This window comes from Chiloscyllium plagiosum, chromosome 12 (genome assembly GCF_004010195.1).
Source record: "Chiloscyllium plagiosum isolate BGI_BamShark_2017 chromosome 12, ASM401019v2, whole genome shotgun sequence".
Lineage (NCBI taxonomy): Eukaryota > Metazoa > Chordata > Chondrichthyes > Orectolobiformes > Hemiscylliidae > Chiloscyllium > Chiloscyllium plagiosum.
Genome location: NC_057721.1, coordinates 40537192 through 40557797, shown reverse-complemented (window position 1 = coordinate 40557797; position 20606 = coordinate 40537192). Strand labels below are relative to the sequence as shown.

General features: G+C 40.9%; 1 protein-coding gene across 1 annotated transcript in view; it reads left to right on the top strand.

Annotated features, from left to right (window-relative positions):
* mao (monoamine oxidase) overlaps positions 1-20606 on the top strand; it is a 153183-nt gene that overhangs the window by 50003 nt on the left and 82574 nt on the right. The window contains exon 2 of the mRNA XM_043700856.1: positions 15920-16014. Coding sequence (XP_043556791.1) covers positions 15920-16014 — 95 coding nt within the window. The remainder of the gene's footprint in view (positions 1-15919; positions 16015-20606) is intronic.

Sequence of the window (20606 nt, the reverse complement as noted above, 5' to 3'; positions counted from 1 at the left end):
CTCTCTCTCTCTGTGTGTCTCTGATGCACATTTATCCATGCAGTCCCAGGTGCTCTCTCACGCACTCTCTCATCCATTTCGTGCCCTCTCTCTTGTGCTCTTGTCTGCTTCCTTCCTCTCGTCTCTCTTGCTGTCTATTATGCTTGTGCACTGCCTCTTTCTATCTTTCTCTGGCTCCTCCATTTTCTTTCACATATACACACGCACGCACACATGCATACACGCACGCACACATGCATACACGCACGCACACATGCATACACATACGCATATGCATACGCATATACATACGCACGCACTCTCTTGTGTGCTCTCTTTCTTGGTGTTCGAATTTTTTCTGTCTTGTCAGCCCTTCTCTTGCTGTCTTGACATGATGTGGAGGTGCTGGTGTTGGACTGGGGTGGATAAAGTTAAAAATCACACAACAGTAGGTTATAGTCCAACAGGTTTATGTCCTGCCTTTCTTGCGCTCTCTTTGCGGTGAAGTATTCAATACCTGGGAGAAAATTTATGATTTATCTCCTACCAGTTGTTGGCTGTTGCCTCTTTATGTAGCTGAAAGACTTAACAATGGAGATGCCAGCTGCCCTCTGTTTTCAGCAAGCACTTGAGAATCTGGAAATAAGGTCTTGGAAGTAGAAAAAGACCGCCTCACTGTGTGTGCGTGTGTTTTTGCTTGCTATCCCTACCTTTGAGCCAGGAGGCCTTGGGTGAAGTCCCACTTGCTCCAGAGGTGTTTAATAACATCTCTGAGCATGTTTGTTTTTTGTTAATATATTTATTTGCAAATTGAAAAATACAACCAATAACAAATATCAGTATAATAAAAACAAAACAAATTACAATACAACTACTGTCTACTAACTACTAACCTACTCTATATAATACAAAACAAACCCTAACACTGTGCAAAGCAACACCAAAAAAAACCCCACAAAATACAGAACAGCTCTGCTCAGCGCAAAGCTTCCAAACAAAGGACCAGGAGCATTGTATACATACCTGTATTAACTCAGGAGACTCCCTCTAGGGCCCAGGGCTTGACAAATCTAACCAAACTGGTAAGAAAGGTGCCCTAGTTAGGATAACTGACAAATCCATATCCAAATAACTCAACTCAAGTAGGGCTGCCAAGTCTTATAAAAATTGTCTGTTGTGAGGTGCACCATGTTTGTGAAAAAGTCCAAGGGAATGTGCTCCATAATTAATTTCTGCCATCCCAGCAAGCCCGGCAGGTTCTCCGACACCCAGTTCATCAGAATATTCTTCCGTGTGCAGTGTGCAAGAATATTAAATAACTTCTTCCCATGCCCGCCTATGGTAAATTCGGTAGACCTAAAAGGAGAGGTATTGAGGCTACTTTAACGTCAGTCCTCAATACCCTCCCTATATCTCCCGGTCAAATGCTTTCTCTGCATCTAAGGAAATCACTGACCCCTGAATTAATCGTTGCTGACAAACCTGGACCATATTCAGGAACCTTCTAATAATAGACGACCTATGGCCCCTTATAAAGCCTATCTGATCCTCTTTAATAATATGGGGCAACACCCTTTCCAATCTCAGCGCCAGGATCTTAGACAGAATCTTAAAATCTGAATTTAATAGAGAAATGGGCCTGTATGAGGCACAATCCTCAGGAACCTTCCCCTTAAGAATTAAGGAAATATTAGCTTCTCTCAAAGATGGTGGTAGGCATTCATGCATATAGTGATTGTACATCTCCAACATCGGCCCTGACAGAATCCCTATAAACCTCACCCGGAAGACCATCAGGGCCAGGCGCTTTCCCACTCTGAAGTTGCCTAGCTGCCTCCTGTATTTCCTGAACACTCTAAGGAGAGAGGCCTGTTCCAAGGTTACCCCTGGGAGGTCCAGGTTCTTAAAGTCTCCATTTTAGCCCTCCTGTCTTAGCAACCTTCAGACCGATACAATTCAGAGTAAAAGCTCCGAAAAGCTTCATTAATCTTTTTAGCATCGTATGTAAGGACCCTGGCACTGTCTCCGATTGCAGTAATGGATTGGGGAGCACGCTTTTTCCTAGTCCGGTACGCTAAATACTTCCCTGGCCTATCCCCATATTCGAACAGCCTTTGTCTAGCAAAAGCAAGTTCTTTCTTTGCAAGGTTAGTGAAGGTTTGTAGCTCAGGTTGAGGTTTAGGGTGTAGGTTTGCTCGCTGAGCTGTAGGTTTGATATCCAGATGTTTCATTACCTGGCTAGGTAACATCATCAGTGGTGACCTCCAAGTGAAGCGAAGCTGTTGTCTCCTGCTTTCTATTTATCTTTCTCCTGGATGGGGTTCCTGGGGTTTGTGGTGATGTCATTCCTGTTCGTTTTGAGAGGTTGATAGATGGTATCTAGATCGATGTGTTTGTTTATGGCGTTGTGGTTGGAGTGCCAGGCCTCTAGGAATTCCCTGGCATGTCTTTGCTTAGCCTGTCCCAGGATAGATGTGTTGTCCCAGTTGAAATGGTGGTTTTTTTCATCCATGTGTAGGGCTATGAGGGAGAGAGGGTCATGTCTTTTTGTGGCTAGCTGGTGTTCGTGTATCCTGGTGGCTAATTTTCTTCCTGTTTGTCCTTCGTAGTGTTTGTGGCAGTCCTTGCATGGAATTTTGTAGATGACGTTGGTTTTGTCCATGGGTTGTACTGGGTCTTTTAAGTTTGTTAGATTTTGTGTTGGTGGGTTTGTGCGCTACTAGGATTCCGAGGGAATCCTGTCTGGCTGTCATTTCTGACTCGAACAAACAGCCCTACGAACCATCAAACCAAAATTCTGGGTCCGCTACATAGATAACACCTTTGTCATCACAAAACGAAACAAGCTAGAGACATTTAACATCATCAACAACACCCTCCTAGGCATAAAGTTCACCAAGGAGGAAGAAACTGACAACAAACTCGCATTCCTGGATGTTACAGTCGAAAGAATGGACAACGGAGAACTACAAACCTGCGTATTCAGAAAACCGACAAACACTGACCAAATACTTAACTACACCAGCAACCATCCCAACACACAAACAAAGCTGTATCAGAACATTATTCCAACGAGCCACCCCACACCGCAGCACAGACGAACTTCGGAAAACAGAAGAACCACCTATACAACGTGTTCAAGAAAACGGATACTCAAAAAATAGTGCGCAGATTCCTCAGGATCAAACCACAACAAGCAGACCTAACACAGCCAGAAACCCTAACCACCTTACCATACATCAAAGGTTTCAGAAATGACAGCCAGATTCTTGGCCTTAACTTCTGAATTGAAAATGTGTTGCTGGAAAAATGCAGCAGGTCAGGCAGCATCCAGGGAACAGGAGAATCGACGTTTCGGGCATAAGCCCTTCTTCAGGAATTTCTGAATATACTGCCGTGTGATCAGAGATAGCTATATTCCCAATTTTGCAACCCATAATTGAATCCAGAAGGGCCGAGGGAGCCAGAAAGAGATCAATCCTCATGTCACATTTATGTGGGTTTGTAAAAAAGGTCAAGTCCCTGCCGGTAGGGTGAAGACATCTCCAAATATCCAACAGCTCCAACTCCTTAAATAAGTCAACCACCTGCTTGGCCTGCAAAGAAATAGTTGGGGGCCCACAAGGCATCCTGTCCAGTGTCGGATCCAAAAGACAATTAAAATCCGCCCCACCCCCCCTAATAATAATGTGCCATGTTCCAAAAACACTCAACTTCGAGAAAGGAAGAGAAAACATGGGGAGAGAGATCAACTTAGAGAAATCACTATTGAAAAGATTGAGGGAATGGCTGGAGGACAGTAGACGTTTAAAATGCCATATTCCTCCCCATGTATTAGGGCTTTAAGTATCACAAACTGTCCCTGCTCCTCTTTCACCTGCTCTAATAATGTGAGCGGCAGATTTTTCTGGATAAGTACCGCCGCTCCCCTACTTTTAATAGTAAAGGATGAAAAGAATACCCGGTCATAACCCCCCGTGGTAATTTCAGGTGTTCCCCATCTTCAAGATTGGTTTCCTGCAACAGAGCGATATCAAGGCGAGAAAGCTCTTTTTTTTTCTCCTTTTAACAGGTGAATGACTTCCCTTAATGTTACAGGTGTACCATTTAATAAAACACTTAGCCATATCCCCTTTCAGAGACCCTTGAATGCTGGGAGGGAGAACCCTGCTTACAAAGCACAGAGCATAAGTAAATAAGTCTAAGAGTAGTTTTTGTACATAGAATTCTATCATAACTATAAAACAACTATTACTGCCAAAAAACTACAAAGAAAGCCAACTATAAAACTTTGAATGGAAGACTCTTTCCCTGTGCCCATAGGGGGCACTCACTGTACCCATCCCCTCCTTCACAGCTCCTTCTTCAAACCCGGACTGTGCCCCAGCCTTAGGCCAGAAAATAAAACCAAGGAGATGATCCTTAAATCAACAGAAAAAAGGCAGTCAGGATGAGCACTCCACCCATCCCTGGTTTCATGACACCCCTAGTTGTGACTAAAAGAGAAACAGAACAAACACAAAGGGGGAACAACAAAGAACATTCACAAAAATTCCCATCAGAAAATCCAGTTATTTTAAAAAAAAAAGGAAAAACTTTTATTCCAAGGTCTTTCTCCCCCCGCCCCCCCTTCGAAAAAGAAAATTATTAGGGAGAAAGGAAGAGAAAACATGGAGAGAGATTAACCGTATTCTTCAGGCCAATCCGTCTATCTTAAAGTGTCCACAAAGCTTTTAGCCTTATCAGCCAAGTCAAGTGGTCGATTTTCGAGGCCGTCAATACGGTTTTGCAAGGTCCGTGCCTCTTTCTTCAGCATCTGGATCTGACTGGATGAAGACTCCATTGCAGCTTCCGAGGCCTTAGTTTGACCCTCCACCTCATCCAGCCTCTCCCCGAGGCCCTGGATCTCCTGCTCGTGCTTCTGCAGCATAGATGTGATAGGTTGGATCTGGGCACAAATCTCCCCACGGATCTCCTCAATTGCAGCCCCAACCTTCAAGATAAGTCTCTCTCCATCGCCGCAGCCAATTCCTGTGAGTCTGTCAGGTCCCCGGGGGGTTCAGGAGGGGCTGCTGTTGCTGCAGTCTCTGGTATGCCTGATGCTGTAGGGGAGTGTCCTCCCTGCTGCTGTTTGCTCATTCCTTTTCCCTTTGGCATCCTTCCCACTCCCAAATATTAACAAATGTGTTCTGTCAGGTTTTAAACTAATAATTCAGCCACATAAGTTGGCCAGGGATGACAAAAAACTAGTATGCCTTGGCTGTTAGGCAGAGCTGTCCTGTCCACAGCAGTTCTACAGAATCGCCGCCATCTTGCCGAGTCCGCTCTGAGCATGTTAATTAGAAAAAAAAAATCTAAGGTGAAGCCTAGAGACCAATTTTATGTGGTACACTGGCTGCTCATTTTTGTCACTTGCAAATTGCTTTAGTGACTGCATTATAACTTGGATGCTTCATAATAGCAGGTTGGCTGGACATGCACTGAACAGATTTCCAGTGGATTGAGGTAAGACATGCTCCTTTATTTGATTTGTGTGTCTTTTCAGGGGCAGGTACAGAAATCGCAGATCCTAATCCCACCATGACCTCTCCAGCCAGCAAGTGTCCAGAGCTCTGGATCACAGTTTGTGAGCCCATTATTGATGTAACCCTCCCACCACTGTCCTGGGCCCTGTATCCTGTAGGGGGAGCTCTAATGAAATGGCTCTGCACTGCCTTTTCACCCTTGTTCAAATCAAACAATCCTGGGTCTGAGAAAAATTGGCACTTTGCTTCCAACTTTGTGAAAAATATGTAAGAATCTGGGAAAGGTGCTGATTGCTCAATTTTCAGTTGGTTCTCAGGACCTATTTTATATTCCGGGAAGGAAGTAATCTTGGTAGCTCTGAAAGAAAGACAATTTATAGGTTCATCTCCCCTCTTCCCTCAGGCACTAGCTTCTTGGATTGTTGAAAATGCTTTTCAATCTTTGCACTTGAGGCAATGATAAAGCAAAATGATAACACTGAATTTGGAAATTGTCATGGCTTTGATTGTAAATTTGTCACTTTTATATTTTAGAAATTTTAAACAAAGTTGTTGATTCTGAAAAGAATAGCTTATTCTGTGATTGCTAATAGCCAAAGCAAGCCTCCATTTTTACCAATCTGCAGCCTGTTGCACAGTAATTGGGAACCATGGAAACAACTGTAGGTACCAAGGTTTATTGCCTGCCTGGATCTAACCTGATCTAATAAATGTTGTAATATCCAGCAAATACTAAAGCCTTGTTATTTGCTGTAGTTTGACATGAAATTTCTTTCAGTCTGCAGTCAAGTGATAAATAATTGGTGAAAACCACATTCAACTAAATGGTTCCTTTTTTCTTTAAGATATTCTCTCAAATATCTTAAATATTCTCCCATGCTGTACAATTCTTCAAAATAGTTTTGAATAGTCTTGTGCCTGCCACTGCTGAAGAAAATCTCCCAGAGAACTGGTGCAGTTTCAGACCAAACACAGGGATGGCAGAAATGCCATTTGCACTTGAATAGAGTCATAGAATCATAGATATACAGCATGGAAACAGACCCTTCGGTCCAACCCGTCCATGCTGACCAGATATCCCATCCCAATCTAGTCCCACCTGCTAGCACCCAGCCCATATCCCTCCAAACCCATCCTATTCATATACCCATCCAAATGCCTTTTAAATGTTGCAATTGTACCAGCCTCCACCACTTCCTGTGGCAACTCATTCCATACACGCACCACCATCTGCTTGAAAAAGGTGCCCCTTGGGTCTCTTTTATATCTTTCCCCTCTCACCCTAAACCTCCAGTTCTGGACATCCCCACCCCAGGAATATTAGAAAGGTCTTCTGAGAAAAACAAGGGTTGGTCTGCCATCTTTTGTGGACCTCACTAAATATTTGATAGTGTGAGCAGAGGCTATCCTGTGGATGGAAACCCCTCCAAAACAGTATCCTGGCAGCTGTGGCCATAACTTGCTTCAATACTTTCATGAGTTTTCTGAGATTGCTGCCATCTTGAGACGTCTGTTATCCTTGCCCCAACTGTAATGGCTCCCTCCTCCTCTCCCAGTGGAGTTGCTGGCAGGACAATACTGTTGTATCTCCCGTTGTCCAGATTAGCTGTGCTCCTACATGTGGTCTCTTAACTGGGTATCTCTGTGGGATTAGGTAGTCAGGTGCCACCAGTGGGTTAGGCATCTGCCTTTTCGATTGTACTCTTAGAAAGTCTTAAAAGGTCATACAGTTTTGCTCCATGAAATACCTTTCTCGCAGATTGCAAGCATCACCACTGAGGAGATGAAGAATCTATTTTGGAAGAATCTTGAACAAAGCTGGAGGCTTGGAAACTAGCACCTCCACAGTGAGTGGAAAGGGTTCTGTATTTGATGCTGTACTGTTGCCTGTAAAACCTTTTGAGGACCCACACAAACTATAGTCATGAGGCTTGAACTTAGCTTTCAAGTTTTCTTTTTCCTTGGATTGCTTATTTACAGCAATTTCTAGCTCATGGTGATTGTGTATCTTGAATCATTGTTATTTGACTCTTGCATGATGATTTCATCTGAATTATAAAATGTGTACTTCTTAAAACCAGGTTTTAAATCTTATCTGAATAACCAAACATGAAGATGGGCGGTATTACTAACTTTGAAAAGTCAATGTACAAATATTAATAACCTGACTTTGTAGATTTTATTAGGTGGCTGTCGCTTGGAAAGTCTTTTGACAAACGGGGACATTAACTTCATTATCTTGAGTTCTAAGCGTCAAAGGTTTGGAGTTGTACCCTGTGACCAGGAGAGTCATCACCTTTTCTCAGTAATACATAATTGAACCTTTGATCTAGACATTCTGTGGATTAATCAGTCAAGAATGTCAGCTGCCATAATTTTAGTAATTTTTTTTGAATGAAGTGTTAAATCGCTTAAAATAAAGCTTACAAACTCACATGATTTCTGAATCAAAATGTACTCCAGAGTCCTAAGCCCATTATCCAAGCTGACACTCTGCTGCTGTAGGGAGAGTGCTGCATGATCAAGAATGTTGTGTTTAGGATGAAATGTTACACCAAAGGCCCAACTAGGCTCTCCAGTGCACATAAAAAATTCCTTGGAACAGCACAGGAGCTCCCCTGGTCCTAGCACACTCACTTATTTTTCAAACAGTAAAGAAAAGTCTGATTATCTGGTAATTATTTCATTGCTGTTTGTGGAGCTTGTTATACACAAATTGGTTGCACCATTTTTGATATAACAGTGATTACATGTCAAACTTTAAGAACTTCATTTGCTGCTTTGTTGGAAAACATTTTGGAAAATTTGAGGTGTTGAGAAGTGCAAATCTTTCCAACGCTGTGCAACTGCCCTCTCTAAGCAACTGGAATTTTGCCTAATGTATGAATTTGTCCAAAACGAGAGGTATTGAATATAAGAGTCTAACAGATCCAAAAGGAAAATCTGAAAAATGTTCTTTATCCAGTGAGCGTTTAGAGTCCAAATCATGCAATCCTAAGGAGTATTGGAGTGAATAGTATTGATGAATATAAGGAGTGGCTAGATGAGCATTTGACATTGTGGAAACGCTATGGTGATTATATGAAGAAGTGTTAGAAACAAAACTCACTTATAAGTCAGCCGGAGACAAAGCCATGGAAACAAGGACAATTTATTACGAACTTGCAAGTCTGGACACCCCGCTAGCCTGGCAAAAAGTGCAAAGATATCAGTTATGCAATCATTTTTATACAGTTTGCGTGTTGCAGGCTCACATCCCTTTCCCTATTCTTAGGCTATCATCATTTATTTCATCTCATTCTCTTATTTGGCCTTTACTTGTGACTAACTTTAAGATAATTACTTCACTTGTTTTTCTCTTTCCTTATCTATGTACCAGGCTGTCCTTGGATGTCTGTATTCCTTGTTCTGTTACTATAAGTTTTATTGTGAAAATGCCCTTACTACTACTTTTGTGCTGAAAATATGTTGCTGGAAAAGCGCAGCAGGTCAGGCAGCATCCAAGGAACAGGAGAATCAACGTTTCGGGCATAAGCCCTTTTGTGGTCAGCTACAACACTTCATAGTTATTTCCTAGCTTAAACTATTTTCTTTAACACTACTTCTTCTTTAAAAGATCCCCTATATTCATTAAAGTCTTAGCCTTAAGTATACTACATGCTACAAGAATTCCATGACTGTTTGTTTGTATAATGTCTCACCCCTTCCCCCCCCCCCCCCCCCCCCCCCATCTACAGAAATTACACTCCACTAGCACTTACAACAATTACATAGCTATATCGCCTGCAGAAAACTACATTTCTTTCTTCCCACAGAAGGGTAGGAGGATGCTTATGTGGTTCACAAATACCATGCTGTAGATTAAATAAGCAATTGAGAATGAATGGCTTATTCTAATTATATAATGAAAAGAGAATTTATATACAATCGAAGCATGTGAAATATTTTTATATACATTATTGCAGGTTTATGATAGTAATATAATATCATCTGTGCTGAATGATCATGAAAAATAGTAGACTCCATGGAGGTGAAAAATTGGCAGCTGGATCCAATTCTAAGATGAAAATAGGATGCTGGAGAAACTCAGTAGGTCTAGCAGCAACTGTGGAGAGAGAAACAGTTACTGTTTAGAGTCCAATGACTTGTCTTTGGACCTGAAACAGTGATGTAATGACTGATCACTATTAAAAGGCTTCAAATGTTCTTGAGCTAGTTTCTGTATGACCACGGCAGCTGCAAGGCTGCTCTGACAGATTTCTAGAATAACACATTTGGAACAGGACAAGATGTGAATGCTAAAAGGTACCATTCGAAAACATTTAGTTGTTTTTAGAAAACCTGTGGAAAGTGAAGTTGAGAATGGCAGGAAAGAGGATGTGTTTTTGCTGCTTCCTTCTGCCCTCCCCCTCAGTTGTTCCCCACGTATCTGTGGGCAAGGGACTGTGATAATGACAAAGTTGGGCAGCATGTTACAGTCCAAAACAAAACCATAAGATGCACTCCACTGAGTACTGCAGGGTTCCTCCAGTGTTGCAGACAGCAAGGCATTGTTTATAAGCTCCAACAGTGTGATCGATGACACTTCATACAGCAGTTTGACTCTCATGTGCACACTGCCTGCCCACGTATGTTCTGATTGTGCAGAGGAACAAGAGGCAAGCCATGAAAATCAGAAAGAAGCTACAACAGTACAAAGTTACTGACATTAAATGGAAGCTGTCTCAAAAAAAAATGCTTAGTCCAAACTAAGTTCGAAACTCAAAAACTGAAATATCCTTGCATTACATAATGTTTGGGAAAAGCAGTTGTGATCAAAGAGAACTGTATATCTCAGATATAGGCCAATTGACCTGTCAAATCTATACTAGCTCTTTCAAAGGTCAATTTAACTAGTTTAGCTGCCCTGCAGTTTCCCCATATCCCTGCAGTTTTTCTGAGACAAATAAACAAAGCTGTAACGAGATTAAATTTTGGGAAGGGAGATATCAATATTTATTAATTATAGCAAAACTACTTAGGGATAATTCAGCATTTCTAAACTTTTTTAGTCATTATCTTTTAATCAGGTCTTGCTATCCGAGAGTAATATGGTAAAAATTGAAAGTTTATTGCAATTTCTTATTTGGAAATAACCAATCCTTTGCTGCAACAGTTACAATTTACATGAAAGCAGCAAATGCACTAGGTACTGGAGGATGTATCCTATTTTTGTTTATTTTTGTTACGAGAACGACAAGACTTTTTTTTTAATCAATCCTTGCAAGTTAACTGTAGTTACTTGAATTGTGACATTGATCATAAAGTACTAGTGATCATACAATTCACTTGGTACTGCAGTAATTTACCCCAGGCGGTTACAAACAACTGGAGAGTGGAAATTGTTGGTTGAATGTTCCAAATCCAGTTTGTGATGGAAATAAATAACCTCTTAGTTTGTTTATAAATAATCCATGTTAGAGAGGAGCACACAACTGTATGAAATATTCTTTGATTTTAAGTTGAGATATACAAATCTGGATTAGACATGCTCATTTAGGTCATCTGAAGGTGTGCTGCATGTACAATACTTAATTTCCAAAATTATGGGTGCTTTATTGATGAGGTAACCTCTCCAGGGTCACAAACACAACTCCAAACTGCTTGCACAACATTCAGTTACCCAGTCTTGGAATTATAATTACCCTCACCTCCTGACTCCTCAAAGCTTATTCACAATCTGGAAGGCACAAGTGAGGAGTGTGATCAAATATTGTACCGGTTGGTTGCAGAAGGTGCCTGATGATATCCAAGACAAAGCAGCCCACTTGATTGGCCTCAAATATACAAACATTCACTCCCTCCACCATTGATGCACAGTAGCAGAAGTTTGTACTATCCAAAAGATGCACTGCAGAAATTCACCAAACCTCCTTAGAGAGCAATTTCCAAATCCCCAACCAATTCCATCAAATGCACAAGGGCAGCAGATGCTCGGAAACACCGTCGCCTGCAGACTCCCCTCCAAGCCTGTCACCTTCCTGACTTGGAAATATATCGCCAAATCTTCAATGTCAGCTCAAAATCTTGGAACTCACTCACTAACAGCATTGTGTGTCTCCTCACAGCATATGGACTGCAGTGGTTCAAGAAGGCAGTTCATCACCATTATCTCAAGGCCACTAGGGACAGGTACTACATTCGGACCCAACCAGTGAGGCCCACGTACCATAAGTGAATTAAAAATAGATTCCTTCACTGTTGCTGGATCACAGCCTGGAACTCCCTCCCTTATGTGTACTTGCACCCAGTGGATTGCAGTGATTCAAGGAGGTGGTGACCATTATCATCTTAAAGGCAGTTAGAGTTAGGCAACAAATACCGGCTTAACCCACATCCTAATAAAGAACTTTTTAAAAACTCAGTCTTCAGTTTTTCCCTTATTATCTCTCACTCCCCTGTACTCCTTACATCTCTCTACCTCCATATCCACTCGGTTTACTATTTTCATAGCCTCTTTAATCAAGGCACCTGTAATTCAATGGTTTTCAATACTGACATGACTATCTTTAACCACTTCCTTCTATCCCCCACTTGCACAGTTGCCTCTAAGTAATCACATTTCCTTATATTTGAGGTCTGTGAAATAGATGATTCCACAAGTCACTTACAAATGCACTTTTACCCTTACAACTGCTTTGCTTTTGGTCTTCCTTTAACATGCTGTTTTAAAGCTGTTGGTCTGCTTAACTAGTGCCTTGCTTTCGTCATTTTATATCCTATTCTCATCAATTGTTTCTTCTCCTGTTTCAGCTCCTTGTGTAAGCTTAACTGGCATGCAACTGCTTTAGCCATATAACAAGTTTTACCTCTCCATCCTGTGCAAAAACCAAATACTACTTCAGCATTATCCTATCAATCAAATGTATTCCGTGAAATTGTTTCTCCTCTGTCAACTAGTTCCTTGAGCCCCTTCCCTTATTCCAGCACTGTCACCACCCGCACCCCCCCACTCCCCACACACCAACATATACAAAGAGGCAAAAACAGAAATTGCTGGAAAAGCTCAACCGGTCTGGCAGCAACTGAATTCTGAGGAAGGATCACCAGACCTGAAATGTTAACTCTGATTTCTCTTCACAGATGGTGCCAGACTTGCTGAGCTTTTCCAGTAATTTGTTTTGTTTCTGATTTGCAGCATCTGCAGTTCTTTTAGTTTTTGTGTGGTCAAAGAGACCTCACAGTTTCTTTGAATAATATCATTCTTCATGTCATTCAGCTGTCTAATCTGCTGTTACACATCCACTAGTCCACTAAGCTAAAAGGCCCCTCTTCAAAGTCACAAATAGCATACTTGGTGACTGTGAATTGTGTTGCAATACCTTTTTTGTCTTCCTGTTCCTTAGCCTTTTTTACAGACATTTGACCACAGCATTGTCTTCCAAATGCACACTTCCACTTTCCAGTTCAGTGGGACTGTCCTTGCTTTGACCCATTCTTACCAGACTGTTTGCAAGCTCAGCATCCTTCTTGATCTAGAACCGCCAAAGGTTGCTGCCTTCCATCTTCATTACATTGCCTGTTTCCACCTCTATAAGGGTCTTGTGCTCCTGAAATCTTCATCCAAGGTGCTGTCACTGCCAGCCTTGGTTATTATTCCATTTTTCTCTTTGATCTCTTCCATCCTCCACACTGGATGAATTTTATCTTCTTGAAACCAGGCACCATGAACCAAATCCTACTCACTAATATTTAAAAACCGAAAATGTTGGAAAAAACTGAGCAGATCTAGAAGCTTCTGCTGAGAGAGAAAGAGTGTTTAACATTTCAGGTCTATATCCTCTCATCCGATTTCCAGCATCCATCATATTTTGCTCCTACTCCATTATCTTTGAGCTAACTTAATCCCCAGCTGCTTAAAACGTCAAATTTCACATATCTCGCCTTTCTGCTTAAATTCTTTCCTGACTGTTTCCTCACCCTTCCACAGTATCCTTCTCCGGTTTGATTTCCACTCAAACCTCTAGTTACGCTGCTCCCTCCTTTTGGTACAGCTTTATTGACACTGCCTTCAGCCAACTTGGTCCAATGCTGTTGAATTCTCTTCTTATAACACCCTCCTCTGTTCTGCCCTCTCCTTTTCCATATAATGCATATCATTAAGCAGAGCCTTAGTCACCCTGTGAATAATTACTTATTTCTTGGGCTCAGTGGTCATTTTTGTTTCTTGGGCTGCTGTCCTATCTTAAAGGGGATGGATATAGAAAGTCATAGAGTCAAAGAGCTGTATAGCATGGAAACACATCCTTCAGTCCAACTCGTCCATGCTGACCAGATATCCCACATTAATCTAGTACCACTTGGCCTATATCCCTCTAAACCCTTCCTATTCCTGCACCCATCCAGATGCCTTTTAAATGTTGTTGTAATTTTAACAGCCTCCACCACTTCCTCTGGTCACTCATTCCATACACTCCTCACCCTTGGCATGAAAAAACTGCCCCTTAGGTCCCTTTTAAATCTTTCCCCTCTCACCTCAAACCTATGCCCTCTAGCTTTGGACCCCCTACCCCCTCCCCCTACATCAGGGAAAAGACCTTGGCTATTCACCCTATCCATATCCCTCCTGGTTTTATAAACCTCCATAAGGTCTCTGCCTTTGATGCTCCAGGGAAAACAGCCCCAGCCTATTCAACCTCTCCCTGTAACTCAAATCCTCCAACCCTGGCAACATCCTTACCAAGTTTCCCAACACCCTTCCTATAGCAGGGAGACCAGAACTGAATGCAGTATTCCAAAAGTGCCTAACCAATATCCTGTACAGCTGAAATATGACCTCCAACTCCTATACTCAATACTCTGACCAATAAAGGCAAATATACCAAACACCATAACTATATTGTCAAACTGTGACTCCACTTTCAAGGAGCTATGAACCTGCACAGTAAGGTCTCTTTGTTCAGCATCACTCCCCAGGACGTTACCATTAAACGTATAAGACCTACTCTCATTTGCCTTTCCAAAATGCAGCACTTCACATTTATCTAAATTAAACTGCTTCTGCCACTCCTCAGCCCATTGGCCCATCAGATCAAGCTCCTATTGTACTGAGGGAACCTCCTTCACTGTCCACTACACCTCCAATTTTCTGTCATCTGCAAACTTACTAACCATACCTGTTATATTCACATCCAAATCATTTATGTAAATGACGCAAATCAGTGGGCCCAGCATCGAACCTTATGGCACACTCTGGTCACGGGCCTCCAGTCTGAAAGGAGAAAGTGAGGTCTGCAGATGCTGGAGATCAAAGTTGAAACTTTATTGCTTTCAACTCCAGTCTGAAAAGCAACCCTTCACCACCACCACCCTCTGTTTTCTCTCTGCGAGCCAGTCCTGTATCCAAATGGCTAGTTCTTCCTGTATTCCATGTGATCTAATCTTGCTAATCAGTCTCCCTTGGGGAACCTTGTTGAATACCTTATTGAAATCTATATAGATCACATGCACTGTTCTGCTCTCATCAATGAGGGTTGTCACTTCAAAAAAATTTTAAGTGAGGGAGACATGATTTCCCACGCACAATGCCATGTTGACTATCCCTAATCAGTCCTTGCCTTTCCAAATACATGTACATCCTATCCCTTGGGATTCCCTCCAACAACTTGCCTACCGCCGACGTCAGGCTCACTGGTCTGTAGTTCCCTGGCTTGTCCTTACCACCCTTCTTAAACAGTGGCACCACGTTTGCCAACCTTCAATCTTCCGGCACCTCACCTGTGACTATCGATGATACAAATATCTCCGCAAGAGGCCCAGCAATCACTTCTCTAGCTTCTCACTGAGTTCTAGGGTACACCTGATCAGATCCTGGGGATTTATCCATCTTTATGCATTTTAAAACATCCAGCACCACCATCTCTATAATATGGACATGTTTCAAGAGGTCACAATTTATTTCTCCATGATCTCTATCTTCCATATCCTTTTCCAAGTAAACACTGATGCAAAATTCTAATTTAGCATCTCCTGCAGCTCCACACATGTGGCCTTGCTGATCTGTAAGGGGCTGTACTCTCTCCCTTGGGACTCTTCTGTCCTTAATTTTTTGCAGAATCCCTTTGGATTCTCCTTTGTCATTGTTGTAAGAATGAACTGGATTTGAACTCAAATCCCACTTCATTAAGAAACAAGCTAAGTCGAGGCTATTTTAAATCTCCTATTATGCAATGAGAAAGGGCTAATTAATAATTTTGCTGTAAAAGAACCTTCAGGGAACTCCTCATTAGTTACACTTTATTTCTATGAGGCTTAACAGTGCCAGGAATAAGGATAAAGTGAGGAATCCTGCACATACCATTACAAATTTTATTAACTATTGTTCTTCTTTACCCTGCTCAAATTAGGTTTCAATTTTTACCTTTCTTATCCTTTAGGTCTTTCAGCGGCCAAGCTGTTAACAGAATCTGGACAGAAGGTGGTGGTCCTGGAGGCCCGTGACCGGGTTGGAGGCAGGACCTTTACAATCAGAGTAAGTATGAATCATTGCCAAAAACAAAGTCTGTGTCCTTGGATGTCGTTGTCACCTCCTAGCAGATCAAAAACACATCTGTGAGCAGAAAAGTGACAAGAATCATTGGCTGGTTGTTAACATCTAATCTGTTCTGAAGGGATACCTGAGGCCTAATGGAGTGAGGGAATGGATTCTGGATATAGTAAGGGAAGGGTTAATGGGTGATTAAGTAGTTTATGAATATATAGGGACCTGTAATCAGTGTGGTGTGAGGTTTTATGGAGTGTGATTGACTGACTGACTGACTGACTGAAATAAAACTCCCTCACTGACAGTCTGGACATGAATTCTGTTCATAAACATTTACCTACTAGTATAAAGTTAAAAATCACACGACACCAGGTTATAGTCCAACAGGTTTAATTGCAAGCACACTAGCTTTCGGAGCGACGCTCCTTCATCAGGTGGTAGTGGATGGTTCAATCCTAACACAGAATTTATAGCAAAAATTTACAGTGTGATGTAACTGAAATTATACATTGAAAAATGAATTGTCTGTTAAGCCTTTCATCTGTTAGAATACAGTGATAGTTTCACTTCTTTCATGTGTAAATCACAAAACTCTTTTAAAAAAAGTTGCATTCTCGGGTTAGCTGTTAACAATGGTGATAGCTAGACAATATGTTGAAGGTGTTGGCCCCGTGTGTTCTCTGTCTATCCCATGATGTTTAGATTGATTCTAATCTAAAAAGTGAGATAACGGAGTTTGACATAATTTCATGCAGTTTTTGAGCAAAGTACAATGTAACCCTGCAAGTACAAATTCACCCCACTGTGTGTGTGTCAGTCAATGGTGTTCACCTGTAGTGTGACATGAACCCAAGGACCCGGTTGAGTCCCTTCCTATGGGTACCGAACTTAGCAACCTCTGCTCGGCAACTTTTCTCTGCTGCCTGTCCTGAAGTCCACCAAATCGTACCTACTAGTAGGTAGCATTGGATTCTGTGTTTTATTTTTCAGCTGAAGAAGAATTAAGAGATTAATGCGCAATGTCCTTGCATGGATTGAGAATTGGTTAGATATCACCATTTAAATACTACCCTGCTATTCTGCTGTTCCTGCAGTGGGTAGCTTCACACTTTTTTTTTTCCATATTATGCTGCACCTGCCATGCAGTTGTCCACTTTCAATTTCCACCCAAAAGCCTCTGTACATCATCCTCATCAAGATATATCTTCAGCAAATTTGGAAATATTACATTTGGTTCCCTCATCCAAATTATTGATTATACATTATGAAAACCTGAGTTCTGATCCCAGTGATATCCCACTCATCAATGCTGAAAATAACCCATTTATTCCGATTTTGTTTCCTGTGTGCTAACCAACTCTCTCTCCATGCAAAGATATTAATCTTAATTCTGTGTGCCGTAAGTTTCCTCCGTGACAGTAAAAGTACAACGATTTGTGATGTGTGATTTAGATTAAATTCCCTACAATGTGGGAACAGCCCCTCCGCCCCAACAAATCCACACCGACCCTCCGAAGAGTAATCCACCCAGACCCATTTCTCTCTGACTGACTGTACCTATCATTATGGGCAATTTAGCAAGGCCAATTCACCTGACCTGCACATCTTTGGACTGTGGGAGGAAACCGGAGCACCCGGAGGAAACCCATACATACACTGGGAGAATGTACAAACTCCACACAGACAGTCATTTAAGGCTGGAATTGAACCTGGGACCCTGGTGCTGTGAGACAGCAGTGCTAACCACTGAGCCACTGTGCCACCCAAATATTGTTTTAATTATTAAATAACGACTGTACAAAATGTATTAGCAGATATCAACTCATTGCATACTTAAAAAGCACAACTCAACTTGACAGAAATAATGAAGTTCAATTTATGCTTAAAGTACAGTTTAAGAATAGTCTTAAACATACTATATATGTAGCCACAGAATCCAAGTTATTTATCAGCAACAGTAAGCTTAGCTCAGTTAAACATTTATGACTAAGTCATTCAGAGAATTTGAATGTTTTAGGTGAATCTCAGTCAATTTTTTTAGATATTGGATAAATATTTTTGCGGCTGGAGGAACTTGAACTAAGTCTTGTTGATGGCCTGCTTTACGAAGAATAGGAGGACTCCACAAATGACATCTGTCATTGGGAATCCATCAACTGATTAGAACACCTCAGCTCTACAGTTGGTTTCACTGCCTCCAATCTCTTCAGAAAAGCCAAGTTTTCTTATTCGATTCTCTCCTGCTCCCGCTGTCTGTTTAAAGTGTTGTGATTAAACTCTAATCGATTTCTGTGTACCAGAGTCAATCAATAACCCTATCCTGTTAAAATATTGCATTGTGCAGCCAGTAAGTTGAAACATACTGAGATTGTGGACAGGCTATAAAAATACAGTTTCTTTCTTCCTTTCTCAATATATGGCAAGTGAGTGACTCCCATTATGTTACCCTATATATTCATAAACCCGATACGATAGGGAAAGTCCTGGTTTCGTAAATGTGGTCTGATGGGGCAAAGTCCAATGAGTAAGGCAGAGTTTGATATTAATATTTTTCTGGTTTACCATTCTGTAGTACTTTTCCAGACCTTTCATTATGCAGAAACTAAGTTGTAAAAGCATTTCCAGGTGGCTCTGTCTCAACTACATTTTAAAAAAAGTAGTTCCCACAGACAATCAGGTGATGCAGTTATCTCCCAGTCAGGCCTGTTTTCATGTATTTGTCCACGTCACTTCATTTGTATATTGTCATGTCCAATTAATCCTTATTGGTCTGGTTGGAAGATATGTTTAAGCCCAACACCACATTCCATCCCTTGACATCTTCAAACGGGTGATCAAGGACGTACACATTGTTCCAATAATCACTGGCTCTTTATACATGTGATGAAGTCTAAGATTGGCTCATGCTTAACTGGCGGTAGGTTATGCCTGGATTTAAAAAAATTCTCCAGCTCTTTCTCATTGTTACTCACCTTGTGGACATTTCTTCAGTATTTTCCCCCTCAGTCTCCAATTAAAGTTTTTATCTCCTTCTACTACTCATTGTTTTAAAGGCAGTTTCTCTGTGGATTATATCTTATCATTTTAAACTATACCTTTGTGCTCTTCCAGACCACTCTATTTAGTCATGTAGGTGTACATGTATGAAACCTATTCTTTAGTGTTTTTTGTCACGCATTTCTGTATGTTAATTATTTCCGCAGTAACAACCAACTCTGCATACTTGCATCAGTATCCCAAGATCATGCCACGTGTTGACTTTCAGGAAATTTTTTTTTTGAAAGATCAAAAGTTGATGGAGGGTGACTATGCATCCTCTTCGCCTGGTCCCAATGTTCTGAGTGATGGCCACATCATCCAATTGAGGTCATTTTTAGAAAAATCACATGGGCAAAAGTTCATACACCTCCAAGAGAAAACTATTATTGAACTACACCTAAATGTCATTCCCATTTTGATTTAATGCTGTTACTTTTTCCTATCACTGTTCTTTTATTCTAAGTGTGGTTCCCCATTAATTATCATTCTGACTAATTCAGGACCTCTAGAGAAACCTTATTGTCTGGGAAAGGAATAGAGGTAGTGGAAGCATGTATTCATATAGCTTTAAAACATTATTACTTCAAGCATTACTAAATTTCCTTGTTTGACCTTTCTTACAAAAAAAGTATGTACAATTTTCTCAAATGTAACTTGCTACATTACACATTACACATTACATTACATTTCCTCTTTCAAAATTGTTCCAAGTTCAAACCTGATAGTCATAGACTCTAGGTTTCTTTTGTGTACAAACCTTGCAGGTTGTTGGGCTAATTGGTTTCATTAGTAGTCAATTTATTTTTTCCCAACAATTTGTCCCTTTTTTTTTCCCTGATACAGATTAAAACCATCTAGAATGTTTCCATTGGTTCTTGTTATAAATTGAAATTTAAATCTTTAAATTTTAATTTACCCTTTAAAATTCAATTGAATTTCCTATTGTGTGCTTGAACTAGCAACTGGTATCAAGTAATTTTATTAATTCCAATTTCAGAGACAATTACGTTCAGCCTTGGAGATTTTATACAGTGCTCCCATATTGTAGATTCCAATGATTGTGGTCCATTCACTTTTTTCCAAAAACTTTGTGTACACAAGACTTCCAGCTCTCTCTCTCTGTTTGTGAAGTCTGTTCGAAACAAAAAAAAACAACAAAATCTACCCTGAGTCAGGAAGAAGCCCAGTGGGTTAATACTGTCCAAAATCACACTTCTCACCACATAGAAGCTGCATGAGAAGATTTTAAACTGTCAGCAGAAACCATTAACTCTGTGGGTCTCTGAAGAGGCAGGGTCTGAACCACTAGGCAAAATCGTGTCACACTGATTGCTGATCATCCATAAAACTTTATCTGTGCTTTGAGGAAAAAGCTAAATCATTTTTGTCACATCATCTTTCCACAGCAGTTTTTTAAAAAAACTTATTTTACATAGTAATTTTAAACTTTTCAATGAAATAAAATTTGAAAGTCTTGAACTGCTGATACTTTTGGACTGCTCCCTGTTTTAATTCTGATTTCAGCTGAATGTAAGAGACAC